Below are 21,202 nucleotides of genomic sequence, written 5' to 3' on the forward strand. Positions count from 1 at the left end.
TTGTGAAGCCATATCTGTTTTTGTGAAAACTTTTCTTTCCTCCAAGGCTCTAGCCACCAGTTTCTAGTCATGTGTACCATGCAATCCCAATCATCTGTAGCCAAGGAAACCAAAAGAAAATTCTTTCTCAAACTCCCACATTTGTCAAATACAAATATGTCTTATCAAACCCTCACACACCAAGACATGAGTTATATGGGTTATACTGGGATGAATGAGTGTCAAAATTTAAAAAAGAAAGAGAGGAGGGGGGGGGGGGGGGAGGGAGATATAGAAGTGGTTTATGCTTATTAGAGGAACTTAGAATAATTAAGGGTTAAGTCAGAAATTGACTTCCAGATTAATGGGAAAAGAGATTGAAAGCCTTTTTAGTTAACAACAAATATGATTTAAATAGAGCTTGCGGCAGAACAAGAGTCACGCAATCGAACCCATCTATTTAGGTAAAGCTTTTGTCTAATAAGATGTATTTTGACCCTTGGCTTTCCTTGTAGGTGTTCAACATCATCATAATGCTATAAACGACTTGAAAACAAACATTATGTGATCTTTGTCTATGAATATCTTGAATCACAAATAACATGAGCAGAAGCTATAAAAATATATTGTTCAACATTTTACCGTAATATCATTGCGAGTTCAGCCTCTGCACCATCTTTGCAAATCCTCGATACTCTAGGTTTTCTCTCTTCCTCCCCTTTCGTGTATCTCAAGCTCTCTACAATGTGAGTTTTCACTTACGCAAATGGGAAGTAGTTTTTTGTCCGAGAGTGTAGCCTATGCCAGCACTCCCATGTCTCTATCTCTCTCCTCCTCAAGATGAGGGTGGCAGAGACATCTTTTCATATGGAGAGGAGAGAGAGAGACACATACAATATATGCGAGATAGATTGTGGATCAAGAAGAGTTCTATATTTATTAACAAATATGGCCTTCCTCCCATAAAGTAAAGCTACTCAATTTTTAGGATTCAGCTCTCAAGTAGCTAACTATTGATAGACTAGATATCAATTAATCCGAATCCAAGTCAGTTATCAAAAACAAAACAATGGGATAGTGGATAGGTCATTTGGTTTGAATGTGGTCATGAACACATTATGTTTGTTCCAAACAGTTTTGAAAATATATATTTGCAAATCGACTCTACTTGGGTTCTGACTCTTTAAATTGGCATATTGTGGTGCCATGTTTGTAAAACATTCCAATCACTTCAGTCCATGTTAGACAATCTTAATACCTTGATTGAATAGAAATACTAATATGAATCATGACGGTTATTACCATAACTGATTTCTCATAAATATATATTATGTCAAAGAGGGCCTTAGTATGGTCCAAGAAACAATTTATATGGGCCATTAATATATGGCAGAGGGCCATGGGCCAAATTGAACATAATGGTCCAAAACAGATTAAAAAATGGGATTGGACCTTTTGTTTGAAAACACAAGACATGCTAGGCCTAAGTCTATGACTATTCATCATCGTCAATCCCGAAACCCTAATATCCCTTCCTTCAATATGTTCTTTCTTTTAAGTAGGTTGGACTTGCTTGGGTCTGGCTGGCCTGGTCGGGGCTTGGCCCTAGGTTAGGTTTATATAACCTAGCAAGAAAGAGGCCCAAAAGCTATTATAAACTCACTATGGGCTTAAGCCCATTGGGTTTTAAAAATAAACCCAATTTTTTCCTCATAAGAAAGTACCATTTCTATCCTCCAATATTCTTATAGGGTTATCCTAACATAATAACACCATGGAACTAGACTTGGTCTGGTGGTTTAGCATGTCTTGTTGAAGCATGCTCATGGCTTTGGTAAGTCGATCAAGCCCTCTTATCCACATTTGGTGCTAGCATGCACTACCCCTCCACCCCCACCTTGGGCTGTCCGGGCTGGCATTTGGGCGCCCACCTAGTGGCTTATGGGCCCTCTATAGGTTGGCCAAAAAAAAAACATAATAGCATCAAAATTGGTGCTACCTATCTTCTTCCTACTCCAAACTCATCGTCTCTTCATCGTCTTCTTTTTTTTTTTTTTTTTTTTTTTTTTGTTAATTCACAAACCTGCAAATCATGAAGACCCACAGAACAACAACACTCATGATCGCCAATGGCCAGCCTGTGGGTAAGCGCCTACATCAGTTGCAGGCTGCTAGCATACTAGCCAACAAAAGTAGCGGTCAAAAGGAGGGGTTTTCGGGTACGGACAAGTTGGTTGGTGCTTGTGAGTGCTTGCAATAAGGGGAAATAGCAGGTCTCACCAACAGGGCCCGTGTGTGCGGGAAGGTCAGGGCTTGTGCATGAGGAGTACATTCTAGGGGAAGGAAGAGGCATGGGATTGGATAGGCCTGGCTGGGGTCTGTGCGCGCCCATGGGTGCAAAGGGAGCCACAGTCTGCATGCTATTCAATGGCCTAATGCTTGAGGGTTGCAGGTATGCATGCACTTGTGTCCAGGGGTTGCAGCCTTGGATGCAATCAATGTTTTTTAAAAAAAAAAATTAAAGGACTACCACAAAAACATATCTCATTATGTGGTTCAAGAGCACAATAGGCATAACGATGTCTATGATACTAAGTGTAGGCATTCAACATCATCACAATGCCATAAAACAACAAGGAAACGAACATTCTATGATCTTGCCTATGAACATCGTGAATCAAATAACATAAGTAGAAGCTGTAAAAACATATTGTTGAACGCTACTGGAACATCATCATGAGATTGACCTCTATAGTTGTTGGCGATGAACACATTAGGTTTTCTCTCTCTTCCTCCCTTTCAATTTATCTCATCAATGGGGGCTTTCATTCATATAATATATTTAGTATTAAGATAACCAAGAGTCCTATATTTAGTAACAAATATTGTCTTCCTCCCATCTAGGAAAACGACTAAATAGTTAGGATTTTAATTCCCTCAATTAGCTAACTATTAATACCATGGGTATCAATCAATTAAAATCCAAGTCAATTGCTAAAAACAAAACAATGGGGTAGTAGATAGTCACTTGGTTTGAATTTGGTCACATGGGTGGAATAGAATCCTTATATTCTTTGCTATACAACTTGATGAATTAGGTGATTTTTAGAAACTTGGTCTAGACTATTTATTTATCTTTTGATAAGTTATATATAAGTTTATTAGATATGAACAATATATAAGAGATACAGTTCCACACCATAGTAGAATGTTAAAGGCTTAATAATAGAAAGGCAAGTAGCTAAAGAACAAACAGTAACAGAAACACCAAAGAACTGGTACACAACAAGATATGGTCCCGTGTACAATGTTTGTCTACTTAACCCAAACAATTTTCATCTTGGTATATAATCAAAGTTAGAATTACATCAATCGATCGATTCCAATGCTTTAGAATATAATTATGAAAATGTGTATAACAAAAAGGACCGAGTTTCCCTCCACTCATAGTGAATAGGATCTCATTCACTGAGGGGTGGGAATAGGTATCAAGAAGGTATTTTGGAACATACTAAAACCCTAGGATGGTGGTTGAACCATCCTCTATGGGTGGAGGAAAACTTTGTCTTAACAAAAATACTAGTGCTAATATGATGAAAAAAAAACAAGAATTGTTATGTCACACATATTTTTGTTACAACATACAAGTGATCAAATCCAAATTGTTATATGGGAAGATGATACCGTAAATTAACTACTACTCACATGTTCATTTTCAAGCCCCACTTTAATCACACACCTTTCACCAATGGAAAAGCTTTTGAATAGAACTAGATGGCCAACTCATAGTCCAAACTTTGATACCAACCCCAAGAAAATAAAAGGATTCGCTCAAACCTGGATATTGAGTGTAGATCCCATCACGTCAATGTACTATTACCCTTTCACATGGTTTTTTTTTTTTTTTAATATATTTTTTCTCTTATTCTAACCATGTGGATCCTATGTGAATGATACCGTTCTCTGTACTGCCATCAGTATGGTGCTGGAGATCCCCCCCCCCCTCACTGACATCGAGGGGAACCCTCTCCCAATTCAATAAATATAACCAAAAGTTTAGAAGGAAGATTTATTTAATATTCAAATTAGAAGAAAAAATATGAAAAATCCATCTTAGATTAGATTATTTATTAATAGGATGAGTATGGGAAAAAAGTATTATTCCTATGCAAAATATATATCGTCTTCATTAAATTCTATTCATTTTTATACACAATCTGATGTCCTTAATTTTAGACTTTTGGTTCTCTCCATCTTAGATGAAATGACCTTGTTGCCCTCTTATGTGCGATACCATTTTATCACACCTCATTGGTGCACTCCCCTAAGCTGCTTGTTTAGAGAACTCTCTCCCGTAGGATATTATCCCTATTTTATATCATTAATGAACAAAACTATGGATCATTCACATGGGGTGATTTTCCAAAAAAAATACGTAACAACAAATAACCCTACTTCCGGGATGATGTTGGGAATTCCAACTGTTGGATATATAGGTCAAGTTCCAGACTCCGGATTGACCAATGTAATATCATACCCCTATGTATGTCCATACATCCCCTTGTAGTTTTGAGCACCCTCTTTTTAGTCCTAGATTTTTTTTAATGGTTTGTTTTGTCATTGGCTAACTGGATTGGATTGAAACTTGACATGTGGGCAGAGGATCTTGGGATCATCTTGTCCCCGAAATTGGGCCCTATTGGAACTACCACGTTGCATATATTATACGAGCGTTGTTCTCTGAGCCGCAGCGCAGGCTGCGCCCAGGCACATGGGGGTGGGCGCAATGACCACCTTGCCCCCCTGAGTGGCAAGCCCATGTGCCTGGGTGCAGCCTGCGCTGTGGCACAGAGAACATTCAAGCTGTTTCTAAACATTCTCTCATGAGTGTCTTAACTCTTTAACATGCCCCCATTTTTTATATACAAAGTATAGAGCAATGTTAAAAGTGTTGGGATGATGTTTTGAGAATTCCAACCATTGGAGTTCAACTATTTGGCCAAACAACGTCTCCTTTCAAGTCTCAACTATGTTGAATTGTCCAACTAAAAGATAAAGCTTTTAGATTAAGGGTGTTAAACGATGCGATTTTGGTTAAACGGTACGGTTCGTTTCAATTCACGGTGTCAGAGATAGAAACCAAAGTCGAACCATTTATTAACGATTATACGGTTCCTAAATAGTTTCATAGAAAACACTGCACCCAAAAACCTATTTTCATACAAAAGTCATAAGCAATTATTTAATGGGGTAAAGACTAGGCACACTATCGTTGTGCCCAACACTATGTTTGCCTCTCTCCTCAGTCCATGGAGAAGTTCCCCTACCATCCTAACCCCCCATTGGTTGAGCTGCTAGCTCTGGGAAAGCTAGCATCAGCATGCCCAACCTCTGCCCTTATTTAATATAAACATATTCTCATATAGAAAGGCATAAAAAAAGAGCACGAGACTCTCGCTACTATAAGGTTTGGGACTCTAGGAGAGGCAAATGTGCATAGCTTTACCCCTGCTTCGTAGAGAGATTGTTTATATGTTGCGACCCTGCAACCTGATGGTTGCAATAGCACAACTTAACCATTGCACCAAGGTTTAAACAATTATTTAATATAAACCTACTCCATCTTTATTAAATTTTGAACCGCTTTAAAAACAAAAAAAAACATAAATAATTTCATCAATGTGTGGTAAGGCCATGAGAATGTCAAAGATTCAGGAGGGTGTCATTATTTATTTAATATACAAATAAAAACTTAATCAATTTAAACGATTTTAAATGGTTAAAACCAAAACTGACCTAATTTTCCTCCTTGAATCATGACAGTAAAGAGAAGTTGCAGAATAGAAAATAAATTTCAATTGTTGGGTTAACTTCAAGGGAACCCTTCCTCAAAATAACTTTTGTTGATGTTTTGTTCATCCAAGGTACCAAAATGTTATACCAAGTGTTGGACTAATTTTGATGGAACCAACAAAATTTTGTACACACTTACCTCCCTTAATTGTAAACACATGCATACAGGTACCATGGCAGACAAAAATCCCACTTCTTACCACCCCCCCTCAAAAAAAAAAACCCACATTCATCATTGACTTACTCACATGAACACTTGTGCACAACTTATGGCACACATATCAACTGCTATATGAAATCATCAGAGACATTTGGCTATGACTAAACTTATCACAATTTCAAAGCCAGCTTCAAGGAGATAAGGAGGTAGATATTTTACGAGTCTCTGTTCTTTGTGGGAGAGATGGCTCTTATGCGTGCGGGGGCCAATGAAAACATGTGCATTGGCATCATGGGGGTGGGGCGGTCATTTTGCCTCCTCTTTGTCTGGCGTAGGTGGCACACTCACTCTTGTACAGAGAATTTTCTTCCATATTTCAAACCAACACATCCTACTTCCTCCTGGAAGCTGGTTTCTAAAAGCCCATTAAGGAGAAGCCCAACAAGCTCCCCAAAAGGCCAAAACATACCCATCGAAGGTCCCCTGTGTGGGATTGTCCATCAAACTGCATTCTGCATTTTTGCATTGCTTTTATTCCACGAGGCGCAATCGGTGGGTGGTCCTTCGATCCCAAAGAGATTTTCATATGGATTAGGTGAACCAGAGCCAAGACACGATACGAAGCGTTCCGGGTTTTAGGGTAACTGGGTAACCCGTCAAGGCATACACGGTCGGGCACTCTGGGTCTGGGAGACACAATGTGTAGTCCTCACATAGGCGCAGGTTAGAATCCTCTATTTTCCTGCAGGTCTAACTCTAATAACCAAGACGTCTCTGCTCCTTACGGAAATTTCATTCATTCATTCTTCTTCGTTCCAAAGAACAAATCAGTTGACGAAGAATGATGCAGGCTTACACGAGGCGCTTAGGGCATCAGTTTCTGAAGCCATCGCCTGCGTTCTCAACTCTGAAACCCGCTTATTCACTCTCAGGTTACTTCACTCGATCTTCATTTCTTTTCTTCCAGGGTTTCCTTTCTCGTTTCTTTCTTTTTTCCCCTTCTGAAATAAAGGGGTTCGCTTTCTCTCCCTTTCTATGTCCTTAATTTATACGATGAATCTTATTTCAGTAAATCCGTTTGTCTAGGGGATTTTATTTATGTTAACAACGGTTTGGATCATGAATTTTCTGTACCCATTTTGATTCCAGATTATGGGAGCGATCATCCACGCTACGGATCCACCCTTGCCACCAAAGGTGTGGAGCATCTCGTTCGCAAAGGTACAGGTGGAAGATCATCAGTAAGGTACATTGTCTACTTCTTCTTTGCTTCTAAATTTATTCTTTTTTTCCCCCTCCTTTCTATCAGTAAATCCTTTTGTATCATCAATGGTTCTGTTTTCGTTTTGGATTTGGTCTAAAATGCTACCGTGAATTTAAGTGGTGAATGACTTAAGTTTCCCCTTTAATGATCCAGACCGAGGTTGCTCCACCTCAATTATTTTATTTTATGCAGTCTAAGTTTGAAATATTGTGTCCATTGGGCAGTGGTATTATTGCGACTGTGTTTGGAGCTACTGGGTTTCTTGGTCGTTATGTTGTTCAACAGCTTGGTAAGTTATAATAGAATTTTATAGCTTGCATGTCGTTGTTTAGGTCGTTATTGAGTTTTGCACGGAAACTATTTTGGCATTTACTGTGTTCATTGTTAATGGGAACTTACATTGTCAAAATGAACATCAGTTTCGCAATATCTGGAAATTCCTCTGAGAATTCCTTTATCATAATATGCCCTTGATACTTAAAATCATTTACCTGTCTCCAGCTAAAATGGGATCTCAAGTTTTGGTTCCTTTTAGAGGTTCGGAAGATTCTCCTCGGCACCTCAAATTGATGGGTGATTTGGGACAGGTAAAAGAACAGATGTCTCATACTCATTTGGTCTCTCTGGCCTTTCTTTTACTAATTTCTTTAGACACTTATGTTTGTATATGCATACGGGTTTCAATGTTATTTTTCCAATAATCTGGCTTTCAGGTTTTTTCTTAACATGGCCTTACGGATGGTCTTATAAAGTATTATCCTATTTGCTCCCCATCCCCCCTGAATCTGAGCAGATGAATCTGACTTAGTGAAAAAAATTTTCATTACTTAATATCTTCCTCTATTTATGGTTTTTCTTATTCCTTCTTTTCCCCCCTGATTCTTGACCTCTTATATCTGACACACTCAGATAGTACCAATGAAATATAATCCAAGAGATGAAGATTCAATTAAGGCCGTAATGGCGAAGGCAAATATTGTTCTTAATCTTGTAGGTTTGTATGTTTCCAGTGGAACAATTATTATCTTTATTTTGAATTTCTTTGGGGCTGTGCAATATCTTGTGTTTATTAACAATCTATGGCAACAGGAAGAGAGTATGAGACCAGAAACTACAGTTTTGAGGAAGTGAACCATTCTATGGCTGGACAGCTTGCTATGGTAAATTGTTGCCCAGGACTTTTTAGCCTTTAACTCCGCATCTTTTCTGTTTAATTCTGACTATTGGTTATTTTTTTGAAGGAGTTTAAGAAAGTTCCATCGTTTAGTTGATAAAATTTTGTGTGATTTCCAAAGCTCTAATTTGTCGGCAGAGTGGCATGTCCCTTATTATCACGAAGGGATCCCTTATCTAAGGCTCTCTTTGGTATAGTTTAAAATTATGTTTATCTGACACATAAATATAAATAGATGTGTTTTGGTATGATTTATGATCCCTATTTCTCATTAAAATAAATCAATATAAGCATAAATTTTTAAACAGCTCGAGAGTTGTTTACGATTTATCACCATAAACTGTTCATGTTTGTTTATGCGGGTACCATTAATGAACATGTGTAGAATTGCTACTTAAGTGAGGGTAAATTGGTAAAGTTAACATAAATTAGAACAAAGCCTCTCTTTTGCCCCCCCTCTCTCTCTCTCCAACCCCACTCCTCCCCCACCATAATACATAATATATTCTTCGCTTAATCATACCAAACGTAATTTTTATTATATAATCTATTATGTCTAGTAGTAACCAAATGATATTGTTTATAGCCCATAACCTATTATCATAATTGATTATTCATAAATAGGTCATAAATATAAATATAAACTACGCCAAAGAGAGCCTAAATTCTATTTCCCTTTCATGCTTGCTAATTCCTAAGAAGAACATGAAAAATCAAATATGGGGCAGTTTGTGACTAACATGGGGTTGGATGTTATTAGGCTAACCTTATATATGTGTTTTCATGCATTGCATTAGCAAAACATTAGCGGGAAACTGGCATCAGGAGACGATCCTTTCGTTGTATCATGAGAACATGAATATAAGGAACATGTTTAAAGGTACTGTAAGGGATTAACATTCTGGTGAAAGAAGCTGGCCTAACCTTGATTTGGGGTTGGATACCACTACACATGTTTAAGCCGGGTTGGGATTTTGGGGGGGGGGGGGGACTCTATAGTTAAATAGCAAAAGAATAGGTACTAACATCAACTAGTTTGGTAGCTGATCTAACGTAAAATAGATACAGTCAAGTGGGAAAAAATTTGTTGATTTGACTACCCATACTTAGCGACTCAAGTCAAGTCATCAACTAGTTATAGTTAGAGGACCAACTTTCTGATGGAGCTGGTTTTTTGCATGACCCACAGTACATACCCTGAAGCACCTAATTGGTCCCCTAGGTGATGTTTTGAGACACTTATGCGATTTCCCCTTTTCCAGAAGTAGACGTCAACTCACTCGAAAAGTCATACTGTCAAATTTTGAATCGTAACGACTGTTGTCATCCATCCATCAGTACTCCACAGACCAGAGAAAATTTGTGAGCTGCCAATCTGAGTTAATGTTAAGATCATCATTCTTCTCGCTAGGTCAATGCTTAGACTTTGCATGGGAGGGTGACAATAATGTCTTTCCTCCTCTGCCAAGTTTCTTTATATAATCTTCATATGATCCGCATATTGACCTGGACATAGGTGTTTCATGCTGTAATTTCTAACGTGTAATTGTCTTCCTGATAGAAGATCAAAGATCTTACTAAAAGGGAAAGAAAAGAGGGGCAGGGGGAGTGAGCAGGGACCTGGAGCATATTACAAAATTCAGAAGATCCTTCTACTGGGTTATTGGGACTGGTTTCAGAATTCTTTAACTGGTTGTTGAATTAAGCCTGGGTTGAGTGGGTTATTCAATCACCACAAGGTTGTTGCTTGGGAGATATTGACAATGGATTCTATCAAGGGAAATTGGAATGTTGGAAGCTCCAAGGATTGTCATAAGGGTTTCTGGTGCTGAAGTTGTAGGTTTCTACGTGTAAGATCCCCAGATCAAGGGTAATCTCGTCTTTTTGGACGAGATGAATCATCTCAGGAGAGAGGTTAGGGTTGAAGAGTTGCCACTTAGATTTGGTTCTCGGACCATCTTTTAAAGTACATGTCTCTAATAAAGCTGGTATAATTTAGTGACTTCACTTTCTTACGCCATAGCAGAAAAGTAAGGAAGATATTGAATTTAAAGAGAGAAAGAAAAATACCTCCTGACATGTCGATTGGGCTCTGCAAAAACAATCCAATTGGGTAAAATATTAGATGAACTGAGACAATGAAATTAATGGTTTTACAATTCGTATTAAGAAATGAAAAATCAAAAGGGCCAAAATCAAAGAATGGGAAAGAAACATACGTCTTTGGATTAATTAATGGAGGATGGTGGTTGTCTGAATGAGATAGGGAGTGAAGGATGGAGTGGTGAGGATTTCTTTGAGACGTGAGAGGCACTGAGATTGGGAGATTGGGAGAGAGGAGACCGTGGAGATGGAGAGGGTTTAGGTTTGAGGGAGAGAGAGAGGTTCGATTTATAAGAACAAGGAGAGGGAAGAAAGAAAGAAAGAAATAGAGCCCGCTTGATAACCTTATGAGAAACAGTCTCAAAACGGAAAAACACCTAAAAATCGCTTGATAACGAAGTGTTTTTTGTAACTGATTTTGGAAACATAAATCAAAATTTATGCTCCCTGGAAGACTTTTGACAGAACATGTCTACCGCTTCTTGGCTGAAAATTGGAAAAGTGTGCCCGATAAAAACTCCTATATTCGTTCACTATTCTCTTTTGTAAAATTGGAAAAGTGTGCCAAACATATCCTTTTGTTAATTTTTTTTAAAAAAAAAAAAAGGTTTTGCTTGTTTCCAAGAATAGGTTTACCAAGCGGGTCAAAAACGGTTTCTCAGCACAGAGAATGAAAAAACTGTTTTGGTGTTTCTGAGCACATAACCAGAACAGAAACACCCGTAAGGTTATCAAGTGGGCACATAGTTGCTGCCTTGGAAATACAGAATTAAATCAGGAAAGATAAATTACAAGTTTATGAGACGTTTGCTTAGAGCTTTGTATTCTTGGATTATTTCTTCCTCACTGAGTAGCTCTTCCAAAGTGAAGTTTTCCTTGTATAAAAGGGATGGTGGTTGTCTGAATGAGATAGAGAGTGAAGACGGATGGAGTGGTGAGGATTTCTTTTAGACGTGAGAGGGACTAAGATTGGGAGATTGGGAGAGAGGAGATCGTGGAGATGGAGAGGGTTTAGGTTTGAGGGAGAGAGAGAGGTTCGATTTATAAGAACAAGGGTTAGGGAAGAAAGAAAGAAAGAAATATAGTTGCTGCCTTGGAAATACAGAATCAAATTAGGAAAGATAAATTACAAGTTTATGAGACAATTGCTTAGAGCTTTGCATTCTTGGATTATTTCTTCCTCACTGAGTGGCTTTTCCAAAGTGAAGTTTTCCTTGTATAAAACTGATTCCACCTATGAAGAGGAGGGGGGTGGAGGACTTCGTGATTAAGCTTATGAGAATATCAAAAGTAGAGACAAAACCAGACAAGAATGAGCCTAAGAAGGAAAAATTCTGAAAACACATCGAAAACTCAAACCCACAAGTAAAACATTGTTTACCACTAACATTGACTAATAACCACTAACTCTACAAGTGATTAATCATTGATTAATAAATTAACCTCTGAAGTAAACCAACTTAGAATTAGAAAAAACATTCAGCATAAAATAGCAAGAAACTGTTTTGGAAAACTTTATGCTCGATCCGTCAAGAGTTAAAACACCTTGAAGGAAAGAAAGAAATAATTATCATGTATACAAAATTGATTAGAGATTCACTTACAAGAGAAAAGGCAGAAATCGATTTTGCAGAAGAGAAGCACCAAACGCAGCAACGCAAAACCCTCCAATCACAATCCTTTCTCTGCTACGACTCAATCCACTTTCTCCTCCTCCCGCCTCGAAATTAAGCTTCTGAAAAAGAAGAATGTATTTATAAAGAAAGATATGAGTCAAAGAAAGCGATAGAAAGAGAGAGAAAGAGGACCTGTACTAGCGTTGCCAGTGCCAACGTCGGTGCCGGGAAAGACAGATAAAGGGCCAAATCAAAGAATGGGAAAGAAACATACGTTTTGATTTAATGGAGGATGGTGGTTGTCTGAATGATAGAGAGTGAAGACGGATGGAGTGGTGAGGATTTCTTTGATACGTGAGAGGGATTGAGATTGGGAGATTGGGAGAGAGGAGACCGTGGAGATGGAGAGGGTCTAGGTTTGAGGGAGAGAGAGAGGTTCGATTTTGCAGTGAATAAGAGGCTTTGAGATGTGAGAGGGATTGAGATTGGGAGAGAGGAGACCTTGTAAGAAAGAAATAAATAATTACCATAGTATACGAAATTGATTAGAGATTCACTTAGAAGAGAAAAGGCAGAAATCGATTTTGCAGAAGAGAAGCATCAAATGCAGCAACACAAAACCCTCTAATCACAATCCTTTCTCTGCTACGACTCAATCCACTTTCTCCTCCTCCCACCACGAAATTGAGCTTCTGAAAAAGAAGAATGTATTTATAAAGAAAGGAGGGAGGGCGTTGCCAGTGCCAACGTCAGTGCCGGGAAAGACAGATGAATGGCCGAAATCAAAGAATGGGAAAGAAACATACGCCTTTGGATTAATGGAGGATGGTGGTTGTCTGAATGAGATAGAGAGTGAAGTCGGATGGAGTGGTGAGGATTTCTTGGACTGAGATTGGGAGATTGGGAAAGAGGAGACCGTGGAGATGGAGAGGGTTTAGGTTTGAGGGAGAGAGAGGTTCGATTTTGCAGTGAATAAGAGGCTTTGAGACATGAGAGGGATTGAGATTGGGAGATTGGGAGAGAGGAGACTGTGGAGAGGGAGAGGGAGAGGGAGAGGGTTTAGGTTTGGTGGAGAGAGAGAGAGGTTCGTTTTTTTAGATGTCGATGGAGAATGGGGAGATTGGGAGAGAGGAGACCGTAGAGAGGGAGAGGTTCGTTTTTTTAGATGTCGATGGAGAAATGGTAAAAAGATTAAGAAAGGGTACCAAGAATTTCGATAAAAGAGAAAAATAATAGGAAGAAAATAAAGAATAGAAAGTATTTAAGTTAGAAAGAATGGTAAAATTGTCAAATGAAAGTTTTGCCACGAAGCATGAGTTCATGCACTTATATAGTAGTATGATATATATATATTTGTTGGGTTAAGGTTGAGTTTGTTGTTGTTGTTGTTTGTGTATATATATATATATATATATATATTTGTGTGTGTGACTACCCAGGTTGAGTTTTCCTTCTGTTCATTTCTTCTATTTAAGGAACCTTGTTGTATCATGTGCAGATTGCTAAAGAACATGGTGGCATCATGAGATTTATTCAAGTTTCTTGCTTAGGGGCATCTCCATCATCACCGTCCAGGATGCTAAGAGCTAAGGCTGCTGCAGAGGAAGCAGTTATGAGAGAAATACCAGAGGTCAAACTTACGTTCTTGGTTTCTTTTCTCATTAGTGGATAACAATACTCTCTGTGGGTCCCATTTAGTTGCAATGTAGAAAATCAGAGGCTCTCTAAGTATCCTCTTTGTGCTGAATTTTCTTTTAGTCACTTCAATAAAATTCGTAGAGTAAGATGATGCAAGTTGATCTAGTAAAGTTGTTTCTTCTCGTACTGAATTCAATTTGGGTTATTGATGTTCCCTGGGCTTTCTTATAATATTTTTTAATGTAGAAAACCATGTTTGAGCTTGTGTCTGGTGTATTTGTTGAAGATAGCTATAACTAGAGTGTATGAATCTTGAAGGGGATCCATATTTTCTCTCCAACACTGGAAGGTATTTGAATGATTGGCATGTGAGTCACTTGGCCAGCCTTATGGGCATATTGACTTCAGGTTACCATAAATGAGAGGGGGGTGGGGCTATAAACTTGGCAAAACCTGGTTCATTACCAGTATTGGTTGCAGATGTACCTCTCTTGTAATTTATGCTTGCACCCTGCCCTACTTTATGTGTCCATATACATTTAGAGGGGCTTGAAAGGTGCACCTTGAACTCTTTCCTGATCTCTTTGTGTCCATTAAGACAAATTATTGAAAGATCGCTATCTATAATGAAATCGCATTCCCTTGACAAAAGTTCCTTGATGGGTAAACAATGTTTTGGCATTTATTTCAACCCTAGGTATTACAGTCTTAATAAATAATAATAATGACAGCTATAAGTTGAATTTAAATAGGTAGATAAATAGATAGAACAAGGATTTAAAGCATGGTATTGGGGATCGGATCAGTCCCTGCCAATTCCAATCCTGATCGGACCAGAATCGATCCCAAAAATCAGCCCTGAGATATGAAAATTCAGCGATTCTAGGGTTTTGGACAAAGAACCAGCCGGAATCGGGATTGGTCATGACTGTTTCCTATCCGAATTGGCTGATTAGACCTATCTGATTCTGATTTTTGAAACGGTGGGAAAGAAAGAGTTATAGGCTACCAATTTCTTTGAGAGTGTTCGGCAGAATGTTATTTTCTTGTACATTACATACTTTATGCCCATGAAATAATTTTTCCATCTCCTTGTTGATTATTTTTTTTGCGGTTTCTTTTTTTGTAAATTTGCATTGCAAAATTTGATTGACTTAGAAAATAAGTAAGACTAGAACTCCTAAAGCCGACGCATCACAGGTGTGCATGATCTGTTAGAAATGTCTCTTGTGCAAATTGATGTCTCTACTGCAGCATTCAGAAAATTGAGTACAGAATTGTTCAATGGCACATTATTTGTGATCTATTTATGTTAATTAAGCACATTTAAGTTGATCTCCTTTGCTCTTGTTTTGATTCTTGAACATTACTGCTTCAATGTTAAACTGAGCCTGTGATGCTTTCATTCACAGGCCACAATTATGAGACCTGCCGTCATGATTGGAACAGAAGATCGAATTTTGAATAATTGGGCGCATTTTGCAAAAAATTACGGTTTTCTTCCACTCATCGGTGATGGATCAACCAAGTATGTCTTAAGTTTCTTTCTTTTTTTCAATCACCACTTTTATGTCACCATCATTTTTATAGTTGTCAAGGCGACTAGATGGCCCAAGGCGTTGGAGAGCATAATTCAAGATTTCGCGAAATCTTACGAAATATTTTGGGTTCGACAAGTGTCGAAACGAAATCATATTCGATACTCAAAGAAGTCTCAGTAATAAATTTCATTTCGCCAAAATTTTGTCCGAAACACTACTTTGCCTTTTATATAAAAGCAAAGTATTGTACAAAATGGGTCGAAATTTCGACCCATTTCGTTCGCTTCGTCAGGTTTCGCCAGTGAAGAATGGAAAACCTATTTTTTGTGCTTTCTTGGCCGAATCACTGCTGGTCTGCTGTACAAGGTTGGAACAATTACTTGGACAGTAGAGGAACACATTGGAAGCGACGATTTGCTGCGTTTTTTGAAGATTTGTGCAAGATTCAAAGTTGAAGGTATATCACTTTCCTAAAAAATAGGATAAATACTTTGTGGTTGGCCTTCATTTTTTTATATTTTACACACTAGGGGTGCAACTGGCCGGAGTGGGCCGGATTTTTTAAAACCCCAGCCCAACCTTTGGTCCCTTTAGCTCAACCAGCCCAGCTCTAGGTTGGGCTGGGATATTGCAGCGCAGGCCCAGTCCTATCAGGTTCAACCCAACCCAATCCAACCCTGATTGATTCTGATTGGGCCGGGCTGGGCCAGGTTGGCCCTGATTGACCCTGGCAGCCCCTATGTTTGTCATTTTAGGGCTAGGCTAGGTCGGGTTAGCCCTGTTTTCGACCGAATTATGATATTATTATCTATAATTATATATTTAAATATACAGGACCAGGTTGGGCTGGGCTCAACCCGGATCAGCCCAGGACCAACCCGGCCCCTACCCCGGGCATCGAATTCTCAACCTTAGCCCAGCCCAAGCTTTATCGGGCTCAAGGCAGGCTTGGTCGGGCTGGCCGGGGCAAACTTGCACCCCTATTACACACCATAGCCCGATTAGGTCATATTAAAGAATGTATACAGCAGCATATAGCCTACACTACCAACCTAGGGTCTAAAGTCAAACTACCATTTCGGGTGTAATTTTTAAAAAGCATTTTTCCACTTTTTTTGGAGGGCCTAAAATAAGGGTTTCCTTGAAGTTTCGGACCTAATTTGGCCATTTTGGCCTCGAAACCCTTCATCGAAACTTGCTGGAAAAAATGTACAGGTTTCGACTGAAACTTGGTTTCGGCCGAAATCCTTGTTGGAGGGGTGCTTAGGTGACAAGGCGCCCACCTAGGCGTGTGTTAATGACTATATATAATTGGAAAAAGATTTGCCACGCCCCTCTCACATGATTTTTTTTTATTCTCTCACCTGTTCTGAAAATGTGTGCCCCACAAGGAAGATACCTTTTTCAAGATATACCATTGGTGTGGCGTGCAGATTCCTTCCCACACTTACAGTGTGGGGAACCCTCTTCCATATGTAATATAACAATGATAGTTTTATGGGCATGAGATCGTTGTCTGGTCGTGTAGCGCCTGCACCAGTGCGGGGGCCAATGAGAATGCACGAAGGGACATAGATGCAACTTTTGATTCCATGGGGGGCAGGGTGGTACTTTAGCGTACTCCTGTGTCTGGGTGCAGGAGCAATGCGACCATGTAGCATTCTTTTTTCGTAATTTTACGTAGTTATGTTTATATGTAACATAGAAGCCAATGCAATGCAACATGATATAATTATGCTAGTAATGACCTAATTTAAGAAAACCAACATATCAAGAGACAAAGCATGGGATATAGTTTAAGTATATTCTTCAAAAAACAAAGTAATAACATAAATCAACGTGAACTCATGAAGTGTCAACAAGGCATGCTGTCACCTTGTACCCAAGAAAGAGCCTTGACGCCTAGGCGATGCCTTGACAACTATGCCATCATTCCATTTAGAAATAACAACTATCAATTCCTTTTTAAGCAGATGTCTTTCAAAAAAAAGATTTTTTTGTAAGCTTTATACTGTCTTGCTAACTTTATGTGAATATGCCTTCATTAATCTCTTATTTGTAGAATCCAACCAGTGTATGTTGTTGATGTTGCTGCTGCAATTATGTCGTCTTTGCAAGATGATGCCAGCATGGGTAAAGTATATGAACTTGGTGGACCAGAGATTTTCAGAGTACAAGAACTGGTAATTTTCTCCTGAAGTATTTTTGGATCCTTTCAGTCATGGAGACAGCTGCTTTTGACCTTCAAATATTCTGAGGTGGAGTTTAATTTTCCTTTCGTCAAAAAATATTCTGCAGGCAGAGTTGATGTATGATATGATCCGTGAATGGCCACGTTATGTGAAAGTTCCTTTCCCCATTGCGAAGGCAAGTAATATATGATTCAATTCATTGACCACTCTTAAATTCAAACTGCATATTCAGAAATTATGGAAGTATGCACTTCCCAAGAATCTAATTTTTGTTTGATAAGTCTTCATGTCTTAGTTACAGTGAAACTACTTATTGAAGGAGCAATGGTTATTATTTGCTCATAATCTTGTAGATGCAGTCGCAGATTTCAGATTCCTTTGTAGATGTATGCTAGGTTTTATGCTGTGTGCAAACTGTGCATTTGCTCACAATACATTGGGATATTAAATTCTTGAGAAATTATTTATTGAGGAAGAAATGGGGGCAGCTTCTTTCTGTACACCCAGAGAAAAAAATTACTGCTCACAAGAACAAAATCTTTGAACAGGTGTCACACACGCACACACACATGGTGTCAAACTCATGCCCTGCCCGGGAGATTTTCATGCCCAAAAAGCAGAGTTATCAGATGATCTGTAACCATCTGATGCGATGACCTTTTCTGAACAATTATGCAAGCTTTAGTTCCATCAGAAGCACTGGAATAATAAGTTCGGCCACAACAGATCTTTTTACTTGGATGTTGTAATAGTTCACTATTGATGTTCTCAATGCCTCCCACATGTCATGTATGTGAAAAGATTTATGCTTATTATCTGAGCCTTGTTTCTTGATTTTCCTGGTTTTGAGTCAGGTTGGCGCCAATGAGGCCAGAGTCATTTGGTGGGGACGTTTCTAACAGTAACCCTGATGAGTTACATGCTTGATTTATTCTTAGGTTTATCTTTTATTTTTATTTATTAGTTGCTTGTACAGGTGAGAAACTCTAGTAACAGTGCCACACCTTTTTAAATTTTGTTAGAGAGTTTTAATCTAGGGTGAACTCTTCCCTATCTTACGGTAGGAGTTCTTATCTGTTTAGAATTCCAAATTCAATTTTAGAATCCAGTTAGGAGTCCCTTTTATCCTCTTTTTATACACGTGTAACCATCGTATTAATGTATTATTGAGATTTGATTTTGGAGTAAAAAAATTGAGTCGATACCGTTGGCTGCCAAGAGCTTGGTTGCGCTATTCTACCTCCTCTTCTCTGAACTCTCTTCCCATCTCAGGTGACATCTTCCCTCTCTTCCTTCATTCTGCTTCTTCTTTTCTGGTTTCTCCTTTTATCCATCCCCTGTTCTGGTTCACAACAGTTCCCCACAATTGTGAACTAATCTCCTCATTCCTATTTTTCTCCCCATCTTCTAGGTGTAAGACCACATGAACTGAGCGACCTGAACCCCAGAATCTTAAGCCCTAATACCTCTCTTGTTGTTGGTTGGAGCTTTGCAAACAAATCTGATTTCCTCTCTACCGCCACATGCAATTTCTGGAACTTATCTTTAAGTTGTTAGCCATTGAAGATTCTGTTTAATTACAGCACTGCCATTGCCCCTTGTAGACTTGATATATTTACAGAATTGCCACTATCTCTTGTTATTGATACATTTAGAGCTTGGGTGGGATCATAGAACCCAACTAGGGTTTTCCAACCCCGGGATCGCATCAAACCCATTTCAACCCAAGATGCTCACCTGTTACAGCCTGGCTAGGTTTGTATTAAACTAAGCTAGAAAGAACTGAAAAGGAGTTTTGTGACACATGAGTTCTCAAATACTATTATAGAAAGAAAAATAAATAAATAAAACTCAAGTCTGACGCATGCTGTGCTGTGGTTCTTGACCCTATCCCATCAGGAGTTCTATATACTATTGGGCCTTAGGTCAAAATACCATCAATTTTGGGTTAGATTTCTTGTTCAATACCAAGGCTCGAAGTCAAGTACAACCCAATCTAGGGCCATTTTGTGGTTCCTGACCCCATATCCCATCTTTGAGTTTTATCATACCAATTCAACCACTGTTTCAATCAATCAGTTGTGGTTGAGCTTGGGGCAAGCAGGAGGGTACTGTAGAAAAAATATATAGAGAGCTTTAATGAATACTTCAACAATGCTGTCATATTACTCATAAATTCATGAATACATAAGTTTCTTTTTATTGGCTCTAAAAACGTGTTTGACAAGCAAATTGAGGGCATGTTTGATGGATAGTGAATCATGTGAGACTTAAAATTATATCCTTTTTGGCTGGCAGCATATTTGTTTTTGCTATCTGCTGCTTATAATTACTGCAAAATTCTTGCTTCACCTGAACACATGGCCAGGATGTGAATGTCTGTGCAGATTGGTCTCTTGCCACTAACTGTTTTGTTAATGACTGCAGGCCCTTGCATCTCCTCGAGAATTCTTACTCAATAAAGTTCCATTTCCTTTACCCATCCCCAGCATTTTCAATTTGGATCAGATCAATGCTCTTACTGTAGACACAGTAGTGTCAGAAAATGGTTAGTGTAATTCTTTGGCATGGAATTTGGCATCTGTGCTTTTTTCTAATGTCTAATTCTTTTTTAGCTTAAACCTTATGGTTCCTCATTTGTCTCTTCCATTGTTTTGTTGATTCTACAGCTTTAACATTCGGTGATCTTGGGCTTGTGCCCCATAAGCTGAAGGGGTATCCCACTGAGTTTCTCATCCAATATCGTAAGGGTGGACCAATGTTTGGTTCTACAGTCAGTGAAAGAGTAAATCCTGACTCGTATCCATAAGGGACAGCATCTTTAGTTTGCAATTTTTCCTTTTCCTGTACTGAGGTTGCATCTATTCTCAAAACTGCTGTCTGAGTGGAGACTTTTTCAACCAGGTATATTATTACTTGAAAAACTAAGCTACCACTAAACAGCAGGCATTTAATGACATTTATTTGTAACAACTTGCAAGGATGCATCAATAAGTTGAGTGTATACTGACCCGCATTAAGGGCTGCGTTGCTTTTTACAGCTTTATGGGGCGGCTCAGTGCGATGGAGGTTATCTGGGAAAGAATAATTTTGTGTTAACTCTTCTCAAATGATAAAGAACAGGTTCATTATTTCCAGTCTCTGTAATTATTCGCAAAATCCGAATGTTTGGGCCTGGTTCCAAAGCCCTCACTTTAATGTCACATTTTATTACTCTCTTGGTCTTTTGGCATCCTTAATGAGTTATACATGCGCTTATATTGATCCTTCGTGTTATGAATTTGAGTAACAGTGTGTAGTAATCAACCAGACAACTTATCACTCCTTTGCTAATTCCTAGTCATTCCTAGTTCTCGAAGGATTTGATCATTGAGAGGGTTACCCCAATCCAAGGTGACATTTGGAGAGTGATAAACTTGACAACAATAACTTCCTGGACTTTCTCACGAGCCACTTCTCCACCCAGCTTGATTCAAGTTTCGCAACAGAATGATAATACACACCCAAGGAAAAAGGAAATAGATGACTAAACAACAAAATTTCTTGGCCAAAAGCTATCAGTTCTGAGGAACCAGATTTGAAATTATTTTTTAAAATGAAATGTAAAAAATTTATTAGACATTATGAATTCTGGAATAATGTGTCCATGAGGGTCTCGGTGGAATAACTTACTCTGTTCATT

The 21,202-nt window shown here is 38.6% G+C and overlaps 1 protein-coding gene across 3 annotated transcripts; it reads left to right on the plus strand.

Moving 5' to 3' along the window:
- The first annotated feature begins 6,757 nt into the window (after positions 1-6,757).
- LOC122669128 (NADH dehydrogenase [ubiquinone] 1 alpha subcomplex subunit 9, mitochondrial) lies at positions 6,758-20,809 on the plus strand. Of its 3 annotated transcripts, none has more exons than XR_006333966.1 (13): positions 6,758-6,924; positions 7,142-7,238; positions 7,481-7,545; positions 7,758-7,843; positions 8,166-8,250; positions 8,346-8,416; positions 13,648-13,779; positions 15,200-15,315; positions 17,391-17,511; positions 17,627-17,695; positions 19,948-20,068; positions 20,190-20,424; positions 20,502-20,809. XR_006333966.1 is itself a non-coding variant. In XM_043865808.1 (12 exons), exons 1-12 carry the CDS (start codon positions 6,834-6,836, stop codon positions 20,327-20,329), a joined length of 1,194 nt encoding a protein of 397 aa, XP_043721743.1. In that variant the 5' UTR covers positions 6,758-6,833; the 3' UTR covers positions 20,330-20,809. The 3 variants fall into 3 exon arrangements, 1 of the variants encoding a protein (XP_043721743.1); XR_006333967.1 differs by having other exon boundaries at positions 20,562-20,809; XM_043865808.1 differs by having other exon boundaries at positions 20,190-20,809.
- The last annotated feature ends 393 nt before the right edge of the window (positions 20,810-21,202 follow it).

This window comes from Telopea speciosissima, chromosome 7, assembly GCF_018873765.1.
Source record: "Telopea speciosissima isolate NSW1024214 ecotype Mountain lineage chromosome 7, Tspe_v1, whole genome shotgun sequence".
NCBI lineage: Eukaryota > Viridiplantae > Streptophyta > Magnoliopsida > Proteales > Proteaceae > Telopea > Telopea speciosissima.

What these genes read in the sequence shown, in the direction of transcription:
- LOC122669128 (XM_043865808.1), top strand. Translation starts at nt 6,834, where the DNA reads ATGATGCAGGCTTACACGAGGCGCTTAGGGCATCAGTTTCTGAAGCCA. An exon ending in GGTGGAAGATCATCAGTAAG is followed by an intron (nt 7,239 to 7,480) that starts GTACATTGTCTA and finishes TCCATTGGGCAG; the next exon opens with TGGTATTATTGCGACTGTGT. An exon ending in TTTTCAGAGTACAAGAACTG is followed by an intron (nt 17,512 to 17,626) that starts GTAATTTTCTCC and finishes AATATTCTGCAG; the next exon opens with GCAGAGTTGATGTATGATAT.